This window comes from Mastigoproctus giganteus, chromosome 9, assembly GCF_048544385.1.
Source record: "Mastigoproctus giganteus isolate SK-2022 chromosome 9, ASM4854438v1, whole genome shotgun sequence".
Taxonomy (NCBI): Eukaryota; Metazoa; Arthropoda; class Arachnida; order Uropygi; family Thelyphonidae; genus Mastigoproctus; species Mastigoproctus giganteus.
The window spans coordinates 171,943,335-171,965,405 of NC_143583.1; the positions used below are offsets into that span (position 1 = coordinate 171,943,335).

General features: G+C 37.8%; 1 protein-coding gene across 7 annotated transcripts in view; it reads right to left on the bottom strand.

The window, feature by feature from the left end:
- The window catches only part of LOC150080888 (casein kinase II subunit alpha-like), a 496,207-nt gene that overhangs the window by 139,201 nt on the left and 334,935 nt on the right, over positions 1–22,071 (bottom strand). For all 7 annotated transcript variants that reach the window (XR_016547403.1, XM_090381541.1, XM_090381537.1 and 4 more), the window contains one exon: positions 20,506–20,607. Coding sequence is in view for 6 of the 7 variants with exons in the window: in XM_090381541.1 (XP_090237667.1) it covers positions 20,506–20,607 (102 nt within the window). In the remaining variant the exon portion in view is untranslated. The remainder of the gene's footprint in view (positions 1–20,505; positions 20,608–22,071) is intronic.

The following is a 22,071-nucleotide window of genomic DNA, read 5'->3' on the forward strand; positions in this document are numbered from 1 at the left end:
CTTCAATTTTGAAATTCCAAATTCAGTTTATTTTATATTTGATAAACTATGTTATACTGTATTAAATAATACTCATATCTCTTAGTTTCATGCAATATTTTAAAATTTAGACTAGATTAATGCATCAGACTAAAGCAGAAAAGTTTGAAGCAGCAGGAATAGTAGTAGTAGTAGTGGCATGTGATGCAAGAAAGCAAGGGTATGAGCTTATGCAGCATCAGCCAAAAAAAAAAAAAAAAAATCACACCATTCCCTCCAAATGCCTGTCCAGTTCCTCCTTAAATTTATTCAACCTATCAACTTCCACAACGACAGATGTAAGTTTGTTCCAGCAATTAACCACCTGCTGGCTAAAGGCAAATTTCCGCACATCTATTCTACATCTGTCTTTTCTTAATTTGAATTTATGCCCCCTTAGGTTCATAATCAAATGAAGTTTAACATTGGCAAATGTAAAGTACTACATATGGGAAACAGCAACCCCAGAGCAACGTATCAACTCTGTGGTACTACACTGACAGTGGTAGAGAATGAAAGGGACCTGGGGGTGGTTGTGCAGGCAGATATGAAGTTCTCTGAGCAGTGCAGACGGGCTGCAAGAGTAGCTCATGGTGTATTGTCAATGATATATAGGAATTTTTCTAGCAGGGATAAGGAGGTGATTATTCCCTTGTATAAGGCAATGGTCAGGCCACACCTAGAGTACTATATACAGGTCTGGATGCCTCATTTCAAGAAGGATGTAGAGCTGCTGGAACGAGTAAAGAGAAGGGCAACAAGATTAGTGAATGGAACAAAGGGGTGCTCTTACGAAGAAAGGCTTAAGTTTTGCGAATTACAGTGTCTGGAGACTAGGCACCAGCGAGGTGATCTGATAGAGTTGTACAAAGCCTTGAATGGTTTGAGCATGCTCAATGCTGATGGGATTCTTCCTCTTGCTCAGAATAATCACCTGAGAGGGCATAAATTCAAATTGAGGAAAGACAGATGTAGGATAGATGTGCGGCAATTTGCCTTTAGCCAGCGGGTGGTTGGTAGGTGGAACAGACTTCCATCCCTTGTCGTGGAAGTTGATAGCCTAAATAAGTTTAAGGCTCGGCTGGACAGGTATTTCGAACGAACAGAGGGGTGAAGTGGAAGTGGTTATTTTTTATTTATTTATTTTACTTTAATTTTTTTGGCTGATGCTGCATAAGCTTGCTTTCTTGCATCAAATGCCTCTACTAATGCTAATCTGAACAAGTGGAAGTATCCCATCAGAATTCAGCGTGCTCAACCCATTTAAGGCCTTATATACCTCAATCAGATAGCCGCACAGGTGCCTGGTCTCCAGCCACTGCAATTTGCAGAACTTAAGCCTCTCTTGGTAAAAGGATCCCTTCATTCCCCTCACCAATCTTGTTGCCATTCTCTATACACGCTCAAGTAAATCTACATCCTTCCTAAAATGAGGCCTCCAGACCTGAACGCAGTGCTCAAAGCGTGGCCTGACCATTGCCTTATATGGAGGGACAATCACCTTCTCCCTGCTAGCAAAATTCCTATATATCATTGACAAAACCCCATGACCCGCCCTGGCAGCCTGTCTGCATTGCTCAGAAAGCTTCATATCTGACTGCACAATTATTACCAGGTCTTTTTCATTTTCTACCATCTTAAGTGTAGTATCACACAGTTGGTACGTTTCTCTGGGGTTACTTCTACCCATATGCAGTACTTTGCATTTGTCAAGGTTAAACTTCAGTTGCCACTTCTTAGCCCATCTGCCCAAATTATCTAGATCCTGTTGCAGTAGTACACTGCCATTACTGTCATTAACAACCCTGCCAACCTTTGTATCATCTGCGAACTTCGACATTAAGCCTGATATACCTTCATCAATATCATTGATAAATATACAAAACAACGGTGAACTTAACACCGAACCCTGTGGGACTCCACTAATAACATTAGTCCACGAAGAGCAGCACCCACTGATTACCACCCTCTGTCTTCTCCCACTTAACCATCCTTTTATCCATTGTAGCAACTTACCCTTAATACCATTCTGCTCCAATTTGTACAATAGTCTTCCATGCACAACAGTGTCAAAAGCTTTCCTGAAATCCAAATATATGATATCAAAATTATTTTTTGCATCCAGTTCCTTTGTTACCACATCATAATATCCTATCAAATTTGTCAGACAAGACATTCCCTTAACAATTCCATGCTGTGTCTGAATTATTGCTGCAGTCTTGTCTAGATGATCCTGAAATGCATCTTTAACCAGTGACTCCATTATTTTACCCGGAACAGAAGTTAAACTAACTGGTCTGTAATTTCTCGTGTCACCCTTCAATCCCGTCCCCCTTTTTGAATTGGGGATACATTTGCACATCTTCAGTCCGTGGGAACCTCCCCTGAGTCCAAGGATGCTCTCATAATTATGGCTAAGGGTTTGCTTAGTTGCTTTGCCACCTCCTTTAATATAACTGGATAGATCCCATCCACCCCAGGTGCTTTTCTTATGTTTAACTTCAACAATTTCTCCTCCACTTTGCTTTCAGTTATTACAAAATCATTAAGTATCCTGCTACAATTTGTTAACTTTCTGGCATTTTCAAACCTTAATAATTCCTCATGTGTGAATGTAGATGCAAAATACTCATTCAGTTTGTTTGCTATCTGAGCAGGATCATCAACAGTCAAACGATGGATGTCAAGTGGACCAATCAGATTTATCCCCTTCCTTTTAGAGTTTATATAAGTAAAGAAATCCTTGCTGTTTTTCTTAGCATCTTTTGCCAAGGATTTCTCGTAATCTGCCTTCGCCTGCTTAACATCCTTTGTGACCTGATTACAGACTAGCTTATATCTGCTACAGGCTTCTGAGTCGCTTGATAATTTATATGCATCCCATGCATTTTTTCTTCTCTGTTACGAGTCTCATTAGTTCATTTGATAACCATTTAGGTCTAAACCTTGAACAATATTTCTTAATAGGTATAAAACTTTTAGTAGCATCCACGATTAATTCCTTGAATGCTTCCCACTTAGAATTTACTGTTGGTAACATCATCAGTTGATCCCACTGTACAGAATTTAACGGAAGCAAAAACCCTTTCCTTTACCCCTGATGGTAATTAAATCTTTAAGTAAATCCCACATCAGTACACTGTGATCACTGCCACCTAGTGGTTCCTTTATCTGCAAATTCTTAATACACGAATGATCACAGCCAAAAGGGATGCCTTTATACATGTTTGTTGTAAAAGAGCATGAGGAGGTTAAATGTGAATTCAGCATTCTGATAGGCTTATATGAGGGCTTGAAGCACAGGCTTGATACCTTCAAAGCAAATAAAAGAGAGGGGACCCATCAAACACTCAGCTGCCCAATCCAACACTAGAGTCTGTGCATACTCAAGCAACAGACAACATACTAACATGCTGAAGGGCAAAAGTATTGGGTTCCCACTAGAAGTAGCAGCAGTTATTGGCGACCCTACTGTTGGGGATATGGGGAAATATGTGTGTGAAAAGAATAGGTGGAAAAAAGGATAGGTTGGGGGGGCTGAAGATGGTGACATTGTACAGCGGCCATCACATTTTAAGGACACAAAAGGTAATATTGTTGTACACATTACGACTTTAAGAATGGATGATATGAGGACTTACTTAACAACAAAGAGCAATGCTAAGAAAAAGCTGCACATTAAGAATAAATTTGAAAGTGTCTACAGTTCTGCAGAGACATCACAGGAAGGTATACATCAGTGCTACTCAAAGTGTGGTTCGTAAACTGTTTGTTACAGGTTCACGACGAACTGAAAATTCATCATGGATTGTTACTAGTCCATAATGATTCTTTGTTACCGGTCCGCGTATTTTGTATTTTATATTGTATTTTACAATTTACCTATTTTGTATTGTATTTTACAAAAGTATCAGTCCGTGATAGATTGGAAATAAAAGGAACTGGTCCTTTGTCACAGATAGTTTGAAAAGCACTAGTATACATGATGAGAGCCTTGCCAGTCAGCTCAGCTCTGGAACTATTGTGCAATGCTCATAGGGTAGAATTTTTCTCAGTGTGATCAGTATTTGTTAAAAGGAGACTATTTTTACATGATACACTTAAACAGAATGAGTGCAGGAATATTTGCTGAGACTATTGAGGCACTGTTAGGTGGGTTGGAAAACTGACAGTCTGGGGGGGGGGGAGAATACACAGAATAGTAGATTAACAGAAGCAGCAGCAAGATGAGATGAAAGCAACTAGAAAATAAATGGGTTATGTTAGGGTTACTAAGAGCAAAAACAAGTGCATGTATACTTTGCCCGTTCACTAATCCTGGGAAAATAGTTTAAAAAAAAAAAAAAGTGATGAATTTAAAGTACTGGTTAAGTCAACAAATTTAGAGTTGTAGGGATACCGGAACTACTTAGACATGACCGATACAAATTGAATAGGGTGAGTATGATGTGTACAGGAAGGACAGGAAGAATAGGAGGTGGGGAAGAGGATTAGTACTCTTGATTTTTTTTTTTTTTTTTTTTTTTATGTGAACCCCAAACACGAGAGGTATTAGAACCTATAGTACTTAGTACCGTGCTTGGGTTACGGTTGAAGGAGAAGTATGGGAGGAGGGGGATGCCAGAAACTTTGCTCTAGAGACTAAACATGGGTTTCACCACTTCAAGCCTCCAATAAGCAAAGTGGTGGTATTTCACCGGTTGATGAAAGCCATCTACCACCTATAAAAAGCACATAAAATTCCAAAGATCCAAGGCAGTGAACCCAGATTATGGGTGTGGCCAATTCAACGTTGAGTCCATTTGGTGTGAAAAAGGACTGGGAAGAGTTTGTTTGTTTGTTGTTTGGTTTTTAGGAGCATTAGCAACTAAGGCCATATTGCTCCGGGATATGCGTTGGTCGTTCCCTGACCTTTCCGCATCCTCCATATTTGGTGGTGACGGGCTCGAACCCCGGTCTAATCAAGAAGCGTGTGCTATGCACTGCTGCTCCTTCCCACCTGGCTATGGAGGCACCCCTGGGAAGAGTAAAATGAGAATAGGAGTATTATGCTATAAGCCAAATAACTGAGATGAGTATAATGATCATCTTTACAGGGAGGTAGAGTGGGCAAGTAGATCAAAATATCTTATGAAGGGGGACTTTCTAGATATTGACTAGAACTTGTGGGTTGGTCACTCACATAGAAGCAAAAATTTTCTGGATTTACTGGATGACTGTTTTCTACAGCAGCATGTCAGAGAGGCAACAAGATAAATCAATACCCTTGATTTGATTATCATCATTAGTGACTCATCAAACATCATGAATGTCTAGATAAAGGAATCTAGAACTGGTCTAGATTCCTTTATCTAGACATTCAAAGAAATCGAATTTGCTTTCTTTGGAGAGGGAGAACTGTGTTTTTGCTATAAGCACTACTCCTTTGAGTCTGGCTGAAAGTGATGGACCTGCATCTCATCCATGTCACAAATATCACTACTAGTGCCAGTGATCATAATATATTGTTTGGGATATGCTTAAAGATATAACTACTGTCCATTCACAGTAAAGGGAAAGGATTCTGCATTCATAATGGTGACTACATTAGTCTTAGTTTTTAAATTCCTTTCAGCGGGACCAACTGATGCTGTTGTCAACTGTAAATTCTAAATGGGAGCATTCAGGGAAGTAATCATAGAAGCTACTAAGCTTTTTATACCAACTACAAAATATAGTCAAAGGCTTAGACCTAAATAGATGTTAGATGAACTGATGAGACTAGTGGCAGAGAAGAAAAATGCATGGGGTGATTAAAAATTAGCACGGAACATGGAATTCTTGGAATCTCTCAGGGAACTTGGATAAGAATACAAAGAAAAGTAGCCAAGACTTATTTGCTTATGCTAACACTAGAAGTAAAGGGATAAACAACATTGGTATATCAGACAGGAGTGGCATAACTGTTGTTGATTATGTTTATGTTGCTGACAAACAAAATAAATGTTTTGCATTTACATTCACATGTGAAGAACATTTTAGGGATGGGAGTAATAAATGGGAGCTAAATGATTTTTCTATATCTCGGAAAAAAGTTAAAGAGAAATTTTTGAAGCTAATACAAGGGACATTTGAAAAGTCTGTGGCCTGAGTACAAAGGCTTTATTTGAGGAGTATGGCAACATGCTATTTTTCAACATAGTCCCTTTTGGAGTCAATACACTTTTCCATCGATCCTGCAGTGCATTGATTCCAGCTATGAAGAAAGTTTTCTTTCTTCACTGCAACAATGATGTCCCTGTCAGCTAGGTATGTTTTTCAAATTACAAAACAGGTGAAAGTCCAATATTGTTATATCTGGTGAATATGGGGAATAGTCCAAGATTTCAAAGTTGAACTCATGCAAGCAGCCATGACAATGATAGACTTCTGAGCAAGCATGTTGTTCTGGTGGAATAAGACTCCTTTGCTGAATTTTACTCAGCATTTGTCTTTGATATTTTCATGCAAGTATCTCACAAGGTCTGCATAACATGCCCCCCATGACTGTCTGGCCTTTCTGAAGGTAGTCCAGCAATACTCCAACAGTATCACAAAAAACTGATGCCATCACCTTGTCTGCAGAAGAAATCGAATTTGCTTTCTTTGGAGAGGGAGAACTGTGTTTTTGCTATAAGTACTACTCCTTTGAATCTGGCTGAAAGTGATGGACCTGCATCTCATCCATGTCACAAACATTACAAGTAAATTTGCTGGATCTACTTGAAACTGATGCAAGTGTTCACTCAACTTGACAACTCTTGTGCATTTTTGACCTGCAGTCAACAACTTTAGGATCCATCTTGCTGACACCTTTTTCATAACAAGAAACTTTGTTATTATGTGGCACACACACACACACATTCAGATGAAATGCCCAAGATGAAGGCAATGTACTGAACTATCACTTGTCAATCATTCATGAAAATCACCTTCCAAGTTCTCCATCCCCTGTTTTAATTCTGCTGCCCACTTCTTAACTATGGAAAAGGAAGGGGGCATCCTCCCCCTAACATTGTACCCATATCCTCATGAACTGCCTTTGGCATTGGTTCCTTTTTTTCTCAAATATTAGATGACTGCATGGTGACTGATTTTGTTCATCTTCCTCATTCACACAACTTTGTTGACTTCAGGACCAGTAATTAAAAAAAAAACAGATGTTATTGAAACTGCATGAAACTTAGTGGGTTACTATTAAGTATTATACATTTAGTATAGAAATTTTTAACACTGAACTATTAACCTTTCATACTCAGGCCACAAACTTTTTAAACTCCTCTTGTAAATAAAGCACTAGAGGCTAATAAGATCTATCCAGTTATATGAAAAGCAGCAGCCAAAGAGGTAAGTAAACCCTTGGCCATAAGTACAAGAGCATCCTTGGATTCAGGGAGATTCCTACAGATTGAAGGTGGGTAAATGCATCCTATTTACAAAGGAGAATCAAAGGGTGATATAGGCAGTAATACTTGTAGAACTGTAAGCTAGACCTCTGTTCCAGAGAAAAGAATGGAGTTAGTGGTTAAAGAAGTATTGCAAGATCATCTTAATAGGAATGGAATTATACAGAAATCACAACATGGGTTTGTTAAGGTTGGGGGAGTGGGTGGTCTTGCTGACCAATCTTATTAGTTACTATGAAGCAGTAACAAAGCAACTGGATACAAACAATAATTTTGACATCATTCATTCACTGTTCCACATGAAAGACTACTATATGAACTGGATCAGTATGGCCTAAGGGGCAAGTTACTGCTATGGATAAAGGGATGACTGAGTATCAAAAGACAAGGTGTTGTTATAAATGGATACTGCTCTACTTAGACAAATGTTATTAGTGTAGTCCCTCAGGGGTTTAGTGCTGGGGCTCTTACTGTTTACAGTGTTTATTAAAGATATTAATATTAGTAGTGGCAATATGAGTAGATGCCAATTCATACCTTCTGAGATTGAGCCCATATGCTGCCGCAAAAAGTGTACGGCCTACTGTTAGCTGCTGTGAAAAAATTAAAAACCATTCCTCGTCTATTATTACAATTAGTAGAAAGGAATGGGGCCTGAGTAAGAAGACTCTTGTATTACTATACTATAATATTGTGGGGGGTGGAGAATGTTTTATTCTTGGTGGGAGTTATTAAATTAATATTCTCTTTTATCTTTATCTTATATATATTTTTTTTTTGTGATGTATCAATTAATAAATCTCTTTAAACTTTCAGACCCACCTCTCTTAACTTGGTATTTCCCAGTTTATTTTCTCCCTAATTTACCCCCTTCCACATTAACACCTGACTTGTATACTGCACAGAAGATCACAGATTCTGGGGGAATAGTAGTTCGTGTATGTCTCCTCTGGTCTGGCTGAGTATTCAGAATGACTCATACTACACTTGATAAACATATACAATATTGTTTATTTACAGCATATACATTAAAAGAATATATCATACATCATCAATTGGGTATAATGTTAATTACTAGCATTATATGTGTGCTAAGATATAAAGATAATCACAACTCATATCATGTCTCTTCATGTCTTTCTACCTTTTCTCCTTCTGGTTTAGGTTACATCTCATAACATTCTCTTGCCTTCTAACAATTAAACTTCCCAACTGGGATTACAGCAGCGAGCATAACACCTATATGTGTATTTCCAAGATTTATAAATCTCCGCTATAATCTTTCTTTAATTTGCATTAGCATTAGTAGAGGCATTTGATGCAAGAAAGCAAGCTTATGCAGCATCAGCCAAAAAAAAAAAAAAAAAAACCCACTTCCACTTCACCCCTCTGTTCGTTCAAAATACCTGTCCAGCTGAGCCTTAAACTTATTTAGGCTATCAACCTCCACCACAAGGGATGGAAGTCTGTTCCACCAACCAACCACCCGCTGGCTAAAGGCAAATTTCCGCACGTCTATCCTACATCTGTCTTTCCTCAATTTGAATTTATGCCCTCTCAGGTGATTTTTCTGAGCTAGAGGAAGAATCCCATCAGCATTGAGCATGCTTAAACCATTCAAGGCTTTATACACCTCTATCAGATCACCTCGCTGGTGCCTAGTCTCCAGACACTGTAATTTGCAAAACTTAAGCCTTTCTTCGTAAGAGCACCCCTTTGTTCCATTCACTAATCTTGTTGCCCTTCTCTGTACTCGTTCCAGCAGCTCTACATCCTTCTTGAAATGAGGCCTCCAGACCTGTATACAGTACTCTAGGTGTGGCCTGACCATCGCCTTATACAATGGAATAATCACCTCCTTATCCCTGCTGGAAAAATTCCTGTATATCATTGACAATACTCCATGAGCTACTCTTGCAGCCCGTCTGCACTGCTCAGAGAACTTCATATCTGCCTGCACAACTACCCCCAAGTCCCTTTCATTCTCTACCACTGTCAGTGTAGTACCACAGAGTTGATACGATGCTCTGGGGTTGCTGTTTCCCATGTGTAGTACTTTACATTTGTCAATGTTAAACTTCATTTGCCACCTCTCAGCCCATCTGCTCAACCTTTCCAGATCCTGTTGCAGCAGCATAGTGTCAGTAGTGTCCTTGACAACCCTGCCAACCTTTGTATCATCTGCAAACTTGGACATTAAGCCCGATATACCATCATCAATATCATTTATAAATACAGAAAACAATAATGGACTCAACACTGAGCCCTGAGGGACTACACTAATAACATCAGTCCACGATGAGCAGTGTCCATTGATTACCACTCTGTCTTCTCCCCCTCAACCACTCCTTTATCCATAGCAGCAATTTGCCTCCAATGTCACACTGCTCCAATTTGTGTAGCAGTCTTCCATGTGCAACAGTATCAAAAGCCTTTCTAAGATCCAAATATATAATATCAAAGTTATTCCCTGCATCCAGTACTTTTGTGACTGCATCATAGTATCCAATCAAGTTGGTCAGGCAAGACTTCCCCTTAACAAAACCATGCTGTGTCCGAGGTCTTGTCTAAATGATCCTGCAGTGCTTCTTTAACCAGTGCCTCCATTACTTTTCCTGGAAAGGTTAAGCTCACAGGTCTATAATTACTTGTGTCAGCCTTTGATCCTCCTTTGTGAATTGGGGTCACATTTGCACATTTCCAGTCTATGGGTACCTCCCCTGAGTCCAAGGAAGCTCTCATAATTATGGCTAAGGGTTTGCTTACTTCCTTTGCTGCCTCCTTTAATATAACTGGATAGATCCCATCCACCCTGGGTGCCTTTCTTGTGTTTATCTTCAACAGTTTCTCCTCCACTTTACTCCCAGTTATTTCAAGATTCTGTAGCTTACTGCTAGAGTTGAATACACCTCTGGCATTCCCCTCGCTGAATAACTCCTCATGTGTGAATGTCGATGCAAAATATTCATTTAGTTTGTTAGCTACCTGAGCAGGATCATCAACACTTGACCCATCAATATCAAGTGGACCAATCTGATTCATCCCCTTCCTTCTAGAGTTTACATAAGTAAAGAACTCTTTGCTGTTTTTCTTTGCATCCCTTGCCAAGGATTTCTCGTAATCTGCCTTCCCCTGCCTAACCTCCTTTGTAACTTGGTTGAATATCAACTTGTATCTATCGTAGGCTTCTGTGTCATGTGTTAATTTGTAAGTATCCCATGCATTTTTCTTCTCTGCCATATGCCTCATTAGTTCACCTGGCTTCCATTTTGGCCTAAACCTTGAACAATATTTCTTAGTTGGTATGTAAAGCCTAGTAGCTTCCAAGATAAGTTCTTTGAATGCTTCCCATTTTGAATTTGCTGTTGGTAACATCATCAGTTGGTCCCACTGTATAGAATTTAAATACTGTCTCAGTCCATCGTAGTCGACTTTACGGAAGCAATAACCCTTCCCTTTACCCCTAATGGTAGTTACCTCTTTGAGTAAATCCCACTTCAGCACACTGTGATCACTGCCACCTAGTGGTTCATTTATCTGCAGATTCTTAATGCATGAAGAATCACTGCTGATAATCAAATCAAGAGTATTACTCCCTCTAGTTGCCTCCCGAACATGCTGATGTACAAAACAATCATCCAATAAATCCACAAAAGCCCTACTAGTGTGTGAGTAACCATCCCCCAAATTCCAGTCAATATCTGGGAAATTAAAATCTCCCATTATAAGACACTCTGATTTACTGGCCCACTCTATTTCCCTGTACAGTTCCTTATTATACTCATCAGAGTCATTAGGCCTATAGCACACTCCTACTCTCAATTTTTATCTCCCAATGTTTATGTCACACCAAACTGACTGCACACTGCACTGTCCAGCAATGTCGACTGGCTTCACTTCCTTGGTTTTTATGTGTTTCTTAACTAATAGCATAACCCCTCCCCCCTTCCTATCCTGTCTATCCTTTCTGTAGACGTTGTACTCCCCAAATTGCAGTTCTGCATCCCTTATATCTGTGTGACACCACGTCTCTGATATCCCAACAATATCTGCCTTTGATGTTTTGAGCAATACCTCAAATTCATCAAATTTATTTACTAAACTCCTAGCATTGGTGTACACGCAAGTATACCTGCACCTGTTTCTATTCTTAGCTACCCTAACACAACCCATGTGTTTACTTGTACCGCAATGGCTCCCAGCAGTCTTTGAAATACCATGCATCTTGTTTTTCAGGCTTCTGCTCATTCTAATAGAAGCAGTGCAAGAATCTCTTTCACCTCTGCCAGTGGCTACTGTTAATCTATTTGTCTTTGTCTCCCCCCAAGCTAGCAGTTTTCAGACCCACCTAACACTGCCTCGATAGCATCAGCAAATATTCTTGCACCCTTTCTATTTAAGTGTATCCCATCCCTGTAGAAGCAATCTCTCCTGTTAACAAGTACAGTCCAGGCTGAAAAAAATTCTACCCCTTGAGCCTTGCACAATCTTTCCAGGCCCGAATTGATCGACAAGGCTCTCATCATATACTCCCTCCTATCGTGTCTGGGCAGAATTGCAGACACTTTCAAATTCAACCCTAATTCTCGGCTTTTGTTCAACAGTGACCTGTACTTGTTAAGTAATTCTGCCGGTCTCCTACTCTTAATATTATTAGTGCCAAAGTGTACAACCATATCACCTTTTGTGCCCTTAAAAGATGATATTCGCTCTACAACGTGATCAACCTTTGCCCCTGGCAGACATACCCTGGTCCTGTTCCACCTATCTTTTTTACAAAGCATGTTCCCCGTTTCCCTGACAATAGAGTCACCAACAACTACTAGTTCCTTCGGGACCAGCGCATTCTGCCTTAGGGGTTGTCTCTGTGTCACGCGATGCCCAAGTGCAAGCTCTGGCGTTGATGTGGGCAGCTGAGAGCTTGATGGGCCCCTCAATTTAGTTTCTTCGAGGGCATCCACCCTGTCCTTCAAGCTCTCATATAGGCCCACAAGAACGCCGAGTTGTTGCCTGATATCGATACACTCCTTGCATCGCGCACACACAAAGACATCCCCCATGGCAGTATCATGTCCCGTACCCGATTGCTCTGCCAACATCAAGCAAACAGTGCATTTTATAAGGCTGTGAGTCAGAGGACAACTGCCCCCCTCAGTTCTGCTCTGAGCCACAGCACTTCTATTAGCTTGAGCCTTTTGCTTTGCTGCTCTGGTCTGAGTCATGATTATATTAATTTATTAATTAATTATGTTATGTTATTAATTATATTACGTTTGTAATCTAAGTCGTTATATGTATTTATTTAAACGTACAATTTAACTGCTAACGAAGTTCAACTAACGCTATCTAGTACGGTATATAACCTACGGTATATCTAGTACGGTATCACAATGGCGGGAAAGTTACTAACGGTAGCGGTAGTTACGAACACGTGGAAACCCTTACCGATACTTTTACAAGGCCGAGTAAAGAATAAATAAACCAAATTAATCAAAAAAATCACAAAATAATGTTATACTACTAAATTTAAATCAAAAGTTTTAGAAAAACAATAATTATCCCTTCCAAAAAAATTACATGTGCATAGAACACTCTTTAGTCTCAATTTAAAACATACCAGTCTCGAGTATATATATCTAAATCTTCCTTGTTCAATAAACTTATCTTTGTGATGAAGTACATATATCTATCTTATGAACTTTCTCCTTCCCTTTATGCTAAACAATATCAAATCAACTATCAACTAATTTAAAACATTCCCTAGAGTCCTTTCCTTCAAATGAAGCTTAAAACTATTATTTAGTACATACATAACAGCTTAGGGGATCACTCTTTACACAACCTTTTGCTCAGCTCAGGGGCGGCCATCATCATAGGGCATCGTCAGGCTCCTACTGGAATTAATCATCGGCTAGGGAACTGCTGCTCATCTACAGGAATTCTCCTTCGTTCAGGAACTCACTCTTCTCTCCATAAATGAGTGGCCTGCTTTGGGCATCTGATCAGCTCGACGATACTGGGGTGCATAATAGAATTATCAAGCCTCTCCTTACTGCTTTATCGAGAAGCCAGACTGTATAACTCTTCCTTATCTTTCTATAATGGGACTTTTCAATCCTTATCACTCAGCTCCAGCATATGTGTTTCCATCTTTCATTGGGTATCTCCTTCCTATTTCCACGTTGCGGCTGACCTCTCCCAGGACTTGCCTAACGAATTGTCTTTGCGAGAAACAGCTTCAATTCCCACTACCACATTCCAGCGATTCACAAGAACTCCCACCTTCTTCAAAACTTCCTACAACTCCAGAAAACTCTAAAACTCTCTAACTGCCAAAAACTCCCCAAACTGTCAGCTACTCTCCAGTGATTCTCCCGGCACTTCTCGGGATTTCTTTCCAGCTGCACATCACTCAGGCACACCCACAGGAACTCTCAAAAACTTCCAAAAACTCCCAAACTGTCAAAAAATTCTGTAACTCATCTTTTCCTCCTGTTGCATCTCCTTTTGTTTCAGCTACCCCTTCTATTCTGATCCAATCGTAGTTCGTTCTTCATCATCTCTTTATTCTCATTCGCTCTCTCCCACTTCTTCCGTTTTCTTGGCCCTTCCCTTTCCTGGGGAAACATCCGGCTTCTCGAAATGTCTAGAAGCTTCGATGAACTTCCGGACACCTAGAAATTTCTAGATATTTCCTTGTGATCATTCCGATGCACTTACCCCTATTAGTCCACTCTGTTTTTTCTCTACTGCTTCTTGAAATTAGTAAGTGCTCATGGAGTCGGTTTGTTTTATCCAGCGGCTAGCCATTTCCACATGGTGTATGCCGCATCCAGGGTCCCCTCCACCCTCTTAGTCTTTAAAATTCTTCCTCTCCACAAGGGGGAGTCAGTTCTCTTGTTCTTTTCTTCCAAAGAGCTGCCCACTTTCTGTTTATAGCGACTTGAACTGCCCTTTACAGTGCTCCCATTGTACTTTTGTGTCCTGTCCAGCTACGCCCCATTGTTACGTTAATCCTCCCCTACTTAACTGTATGGTACAGAGCGATCGCAACCTAAGCTGAAAATCGTCATATGTAAATAGTATTATTTAATATATATATATTGTTATGTTATAAATTTTATTTTCCCTAGGATGAGTGTAAGAACTGGGTTCTTACACTATAATACTTATAATACTATACTACCTTATAGTATTATAAGGTAGTATTTCTGCCTATCATTGTGTATGGAGCTAATGTTTGGTATTCAAGATTACTCACTGTGAAATTCAGACAGAAATTATTGTCTATACAAAGGAAAATGATACTATCTTTGTTTAAAATGTGTAGAACTGTTTCCACTAATGCTGCTCAGGTTATATCTGGTTGTATGCAACTAGATCTCTATGCTGCTAACAGACTTTTTTGTTACATTTTTGAGAAAGGGGTTGAATTTACTTTTATGGGTATTACTAATAATTTAGATATAACTAAGTCTAAGGGTAAGAAATTGATAATGACTGCTTTGATGGATCAGTGGCAGGCCAGATGGTGCAGTAGTGACTGGTCAGGTTACCTGTTTGTTTCTTCCAGATGTTAACTTTGTCTGTGATAAGAAAAAAAAAAAACAGCTGGTTGTTTCCAGAAATGGAAACCTCGTATTTTATGACAGGACATGGATCTTTTAATTATAAGCTGCATTGGGTTAAAACCTGGGATCATGTACTGTATGATTGCATTATTTATAAGCAGTACAGATAAAATTTAAGAAATATGATTGCCGAGTTAGGTCAGGAAATGAAAAATTATACCTCACAAAATAGTAGGTATTTTAATGCCTTGCAAGATTTTGCAAGATTGGTCTTTAATAAGGAGAGACAGATGTCTTTCCTTGTAATGTCAACTTCTGGTCTTGCTGAGCAGTTAAAAAAAGAAAAAAAAAAACATTTTTATTTATTAATTTTTTTTGTGGGATATTATGTATCTCCAGTTTGGATTTATATTCCAGGGGTGTGACTTTGTTATTTTATTTTTATTTTTATTTATTTATTATATATTTTATTTATTTGTTTTTTCTTTTGCTGATTCTGAATTGCAATCTGCATGCTGGCTAATATGTGCACATTGCAATTGATGAACAGGATTGCTGGCATCTGATTTCCCCCCCCCCTCCCCATGCAGGAATTTTTTTTTTTGCTGGCTCTCGGGTGTGGGTGACCTGGGAGCGGGATTTTGCGGGCACCTGCCAGTTTTGCAGGGTGGGTGCGGGATTTTCTGGTGCTATGTTAGCACTGACATAGGAGTAGACTGAGGTTAGCTCCTTGTGCTACTAGGGTGAGCATCGAGTGGCATTTGCCAATTGGTGGCTGCCACCTGATGGCAGACAGGCCTGGTAAATACACATTTACACTTCAGGCCGATGTGATTTTTTCTCTCTACGTGATAACTGGTGAAGATGGACGAATAGTCCTGGTGCCACTGTGAGACAGGTATACATATATACATACGTTAGCTGCTGTGCTGTTATGCCAACAGCAATAAAGCCGTTACAATGAAATCTTAAACACTTCTTGCCTTGGCAATCCAGAGTATAAATAGACTATTTATTTATTTATTTATTTTGGTTCTAAATCTTGAATAATATCTCTTAGTTGGTACAAAATGCTTAATAGCCTCTATGACTACTTTTCTGAACACTTCTCATCTGGAATTTACACATTTACATTTTTCAATAACATTAGTTGGTCTCACTGAAAAGACTTTAAAAAAAATCTAAACCCATTATGAACACCTATGCTAAAATGAAAACCCTTCTTTTTACCCGTGAGAGCATTTCTTTATTTCAGCAAAACCCACACCAATATGCTGTGATCACTGCCACCTAAAGATTCCATTGCTGAAAGATTCTTAATACTGCTAACTAGAACAAGAATATTAAATTCTCTTGTTACCGCCTCTCGAATGTGTTGATGTAGAAAGCAGTCATCCAACACTCTTAGAAATGTTTTGCTATTCAACGAGCTGCCAACACATAAGTTATAAATGATATGGAAAAATGAAAATCCCCATTATAAGACATTCTGGTTTGTTTTCTTACTCTGTCTCTGTCTTTGTATAGTTGTTCATTATACTTATCACAGTCATTTGGCCTATAAGAGACTCCAACTCTCACTTTTGTTTTCTGGATGTTTATGTCACTCTAAATTAACTACATATTACACTAGCAACCAGTGTCTATTGGTTCCACTGTTTTAAATTTATCTGCTTCTAAAGTAAAAGCATCACTCCTGTCATGTCTGTCCTCTCTAGGCACATTATAATCAACACATATTCAAACCTCATCCCCAATATTAGAGAGTGAAACCATGCTTCTGTTATACTTATAAGTAACGTCAGCATTTGATGACTTAACCAAAACTTCAATCTCATCAAATTTATTTACTTTATTCCTAGTGTACAAGCAAATAAACTTGTCTTTTTTGTGTTTTTAGTAGTAACTCTTACACAGACCATGTAATTGCTATTCTCACGTGGAACCCAGTAGGCCATGTAATGCTCTCCCTTCTCTTTTTCAGGCCACTGCATGTTAAACAGAAGAAATTTAAGAATCAATATCACCTCTGCTTGCAGCTGTAGTGAAATTACTAGTCCACGTATCTCCCTTCCTCCACAAATTAGCAGTTTTCTAACCATTTACCACTGCCTCAATAGCATCAGCAATTATCCTTTCACTTCTTTCACTCCTTTAAAAAATAGTCAACAAAAGCTGGCCATGCTGAGTTCGATCTCATAAGCCTTGCACAATATCTACAGGACCAAAATGATTGACAAAGTTTCTCATTATAAATTCCCTTCCATGTCTGCCCCAGAACAGCCTTGTTTCCAGACAGTCCACCACCACCTCATTCTTCCCAGAGATGAAATATCCTGGAATAGCCATTATCTTGAATTAACTCTGTAAGATTTCTCTTGGAGTAGGTTTTTATATATATATATATATATATATATATGAAATATGAAAACAAAGAAGTGGAAGGAAAAAAAAAAAAAAAAAAAAAAAAACAAGGAAAAAAAGTACGTGTACCTGAATGCGCAAAGCAGCAAAACAGGATACATCTATATAAATAAGTGTCACCAATGAAAGTAAAATAAAATAAATTAAAAATAAAAATAAATATAGATGGAGAAGTTATTAAACACAAAATGCCGAGCCTAGTTGAAGAAAAAAGAGAAAAAGAATGTTAAGAACCTATATAAAAAAAAAAAAAAAAAAAAAAATTAAGTAGAATTAAATCAGAATTAATGCCGAATTAACAGGCCAATTATATGTACAAAAGCTGAAAGAAAAAGAGGGGAGGGTAATAGAGATAAAAATTATAAAATAAAAATTAAAGGATTAAAAATTAAAATGGTACACAGATCAGGTATTTCATCAGGGGGCTACACCTGATCATGTACCAAACACTGTGTTTCTATGCAAACTCATGCTGATGGAGAAGCTATAGAAATGAAATGGATATAAAAAAATGAAATGGATATAAAAATTATTTAAAAAAAATTTTTTTTTTAAATCTCCAGAAATATGAGTGAGGTAGCCCCAACGCAGTGTATTTAGATTAATAAATTAAGTAACGTAGTGTATTTGGAAATAAATTGAGTCGATAGTATGTAAGAATGCAAGTTTAAATCGAAAGTATGTAAGTTAAATAATAATAAATAACAAGGTAGCGGTATAGAAAAAGGAAGCAATGCAAGGTAGGGGAGGGAAAAGAAGTTAAAAATACAGAGGCAAAGATAGTGAGAATAAGGAAAGTGAGAATGTCCGAATCACCCTCGTATTACACTAATAGTTCAACGGACGGAAAAACGAAGAGTAGAAAGTAGAAAGATGTAAAGAGAAGGAAAAGAGTTTAATGGATACTAGGCAAGCCGGGTGTGTAAGTACCCAACCTCATAGAGAGGGCCTTGGCTGTGAGAGTGTTAGTGGAAGTGGAAATTAATACCGCTAGCTTGTAGTGTATATTTTGAGTGATAGATACATGAAATATAATAAAAAAATATGAAAAGGAGGAAAATTAAATACCTATGATATTTGGCAGAAACAAGTTGAGTGAAATATAATTAAGAAATATAATTAATTAATGAAATATAATTAATTTCACTCAACTTGTTTCTGCCAAATATCATAGGTATTTAATTTTCCTCCTTTTCATATATTTTTTATTATATTTCATGTATCTATCACTCAAAATATACACTACAAGCTAGCGGTATTAATTTCCACTAACACTCTCACAGCCAAGGCCCTCTCTATGAGGTTGGGTACTTACACACCCGGCTTGCCTAGTATCCATTAAACTCTTTTCCTTCTCTTTACATCTTTCTACTCTTCGTTTTTCCGTCCGTTGAACTATTAGTGTAATACGAGGGTGATTCGGACATTCTCACTTTCCTTATTCTCACTATCTTTGCCTCTGTATTTTTAACTTCTTTTCCCTCCCCTACCTTGCATTGCTTCCTTTTTCTATACCGCTACCTTGTTATTTATTATTATTTAACTTACATACTTTCGATTTAAACTTGCATTCTTACATACTATCGACTCAATTTATTTCCAAATACACTACGTTACTTAATTTATTAATCTAAATACACTGCGTTGGGGCTACCTCACTCATGTTTCTGGAGATTTAAAAAATTTAAAAAAAAAATTTTTTTAAATAATTTTTATATCCATTTCATTTCTATAGCTTCTCCATCAGCATGAGTTTGCATAGAAACACAGTGTTTGGTACATGATCAGGTGTAGCCCACTGATGAAATACCTGATCTATGTACCATTTTAATTTTTAATTTTTGATTCTTTAATTTTTATTTTATAATTTTTATCTCTATTATCCTCCCCTCTTTTTCTTTCAGCTTTTGTACATATGATTGGCCTGTTAATTCATTCGGCATCAATTCAGATTTAATTCTACTTATTATTTTTTTTTTTATATAGGTTCTTAACATTCTTTTTCTCTTTTTTATTCAACTAGGCTCGGCATTTTGTGTTTAATAACTTCTCCATCTATATTTATTTTTATTTTTATTTTATTTTATTTTCATTGGTGACACACATATATATATATATATATCAGTGTTCTCCTCAGAAAATTTTGTCACCCGGGTGGCATGCAGATGGGAAGTGTAATACTTTGCAGTCAGTATTATAAAATTTTCTGTTATTTATAAATGTGACTTAAGTGATCCAGAGCAAAAATTAATTGTATAATTTAACATTATATACTCCTGTTGTATTGATCTCAATCACATTGTATGTTCAAATTAATATAGAATGAGACAACTGAGCAGTACCATACAGTACCATGAAAATCACTTAAATTTTAGTTGGGCGGTCAGTTAAATTCACCGGGTTGTGCACCCATTCGATAGGTCCTGGGAAGAACACTGTATATATAGTTAGTGCTTATATTATGTTGGTTCAGACTTTTTTTAGGTCATTTGCATTTTACGGGAATTCCTGTATAACTTAAGCAATGATACTGAGTCGACGACATGCTACTGGTGCATTTGTTGGTTAAAATTTGCAGTTCTGATTTGGCATTAGGAATGCAAGACATCCAAAAACATATACTAAATATATTTTTACAAAATGCTTCTACCCATATCTCATGGTGCATTTAACTGTTTCAGCACTAGTTAAACAAATACCAAAAAACATTAGATTTAAATTCAAAAATTGATTGCATTTTACAGTAATTATAAAAATCTACAGAATCAGCACAGCCTTGTGGTTAAAGTGTAGGGGCCCATTTAGTAATCTTCTAAATGAACGTACAAGTTGCAAATTCATCTCTGATTAACTTTCACTGTACTTTTAGTATTTGATAATTATTCTCTGTACAATCTGCCTTTGTTTAATGTTATATTATTTTTCACTATTTCCAAAATATTTAAGGCTATTTTATTCAGATTACTAAATGCTCGTTGCTTATGATCATATTGTCAGACAAATTTCATACAAATATCTCCATCTCAAATTAATTCTCAAGAAAAGTAAATGACAAAAACAAATCCAACCTGATCATAGTTATCATGGCCGTGAAAAAATGGTTCCTTCCTGAAGATCATGCTAGCCAACATACAACCCAGGCTCCACATATCTAAGGAATAGTCATACATCTAAAAATGTAAAAGGGATAGTCTGAAAATCTGTTAGGGATTATAAGAATTGATAACAAAATCAATTTGTGAAATATTTGTAAAATACAGGTTTGTTCAAATAAAACAGACTTTGGAATAAAACAGTTTGGAGAGGTATCTGGTTAAAAGTGAGCACACAGAAAACAGATGTATCAGTCCCATTATGTCAGCAGGCATGGCACACTCCCATAGTAAAATTTAGCTACTACTCGGGAAATTTAATGTATAACGTTAGCATTAGCAAGTAGCAAATGATGCAAGAAAGCAAGCTTATACGGCTTGCTTTCTTCTTATCACAAAAAAGCATGATACCTCCCATTTCACCTATTTATTCCTTCCAATAGTTTGTCTAGGTCTTCCCTGAATTTATTTAAACTATCAACTTCCAAAACGGATGGAAATTTGTTCCAACAATCAACCACCCGTTGGATAAAGCCAAACTTCTGCACATCCATTCTACAACTATCATTCCTCAAACTGAATCTGTGCCTGCTCATGGTCTAAGCAAGAGGAAGAATCCCATTGGCATTGAGCTTGCTCAATCTGTTCAATCCTTAAATACCTCAATCTGATCACCTTTCAGGTGCATAGTCTATAGACACTGCAATTCGCAGAACTGAAGCCTTTCTTGGTAAGAGCCATCCTTTGTTCTGCTCACCAATCTCACTGCCCTTCTTTGTACTCATTCCAGCAGCTCCACATTCTTCCTAAAATGAGGCATTGAGACCTGTATGCAGTACTCAAGATGTGGCCTGCTCATTGCCTTATACAATGAGATAATCACCACTTTATCCCTGCTAGCAAAATTCTGTATATCATTGACAAAACTCAATGAGCCATGCTGGCAGCCTGTCTGCAGTGCTCAGAGAACTTCTTATCTGGCTGCACAATTGCCCCAAGGTCTTTGTCATTTTCTGCTACTCTGAGTGTAGTACCACACATTTGGTATGTTACTCTGGGATTACTGCTACACATATGCAGTACTTTGCATTTATCAATGTTAAACTTCTATTGCCATTTCCCAGCCCATCTGCCTAATTTTTCTAGATCCTATTGCAGTAGCATACTGTCATTAACCACCGTGCCAACCTTTGTATCATCTGCAAACTTGACATTGAGCCTGATATGCCTTCATCAATATCATTGATAAATATAAAAAATAACAATGGGCCAAAAACTGAACCTTGGGGGACTACACTAATAACAGCAGTCCATGAGGAACAGGTGTTACCAATCTCTGTCTCACCACTGATTACCACTCTATTTTCTCCCACTTAACCTTTCCTTTATCCACAAACTTGTCCTTAATTCCACATTATTTGAATGTGGACAGCAGTCTTTTATGTGCAACAGTATCAACAGCTTTCCTGAAATCCAAGTATATGATATCAGAATTATTTTTTGCATCCAGTTTCTTTGTGAACACATTGTAAAAATGGATCA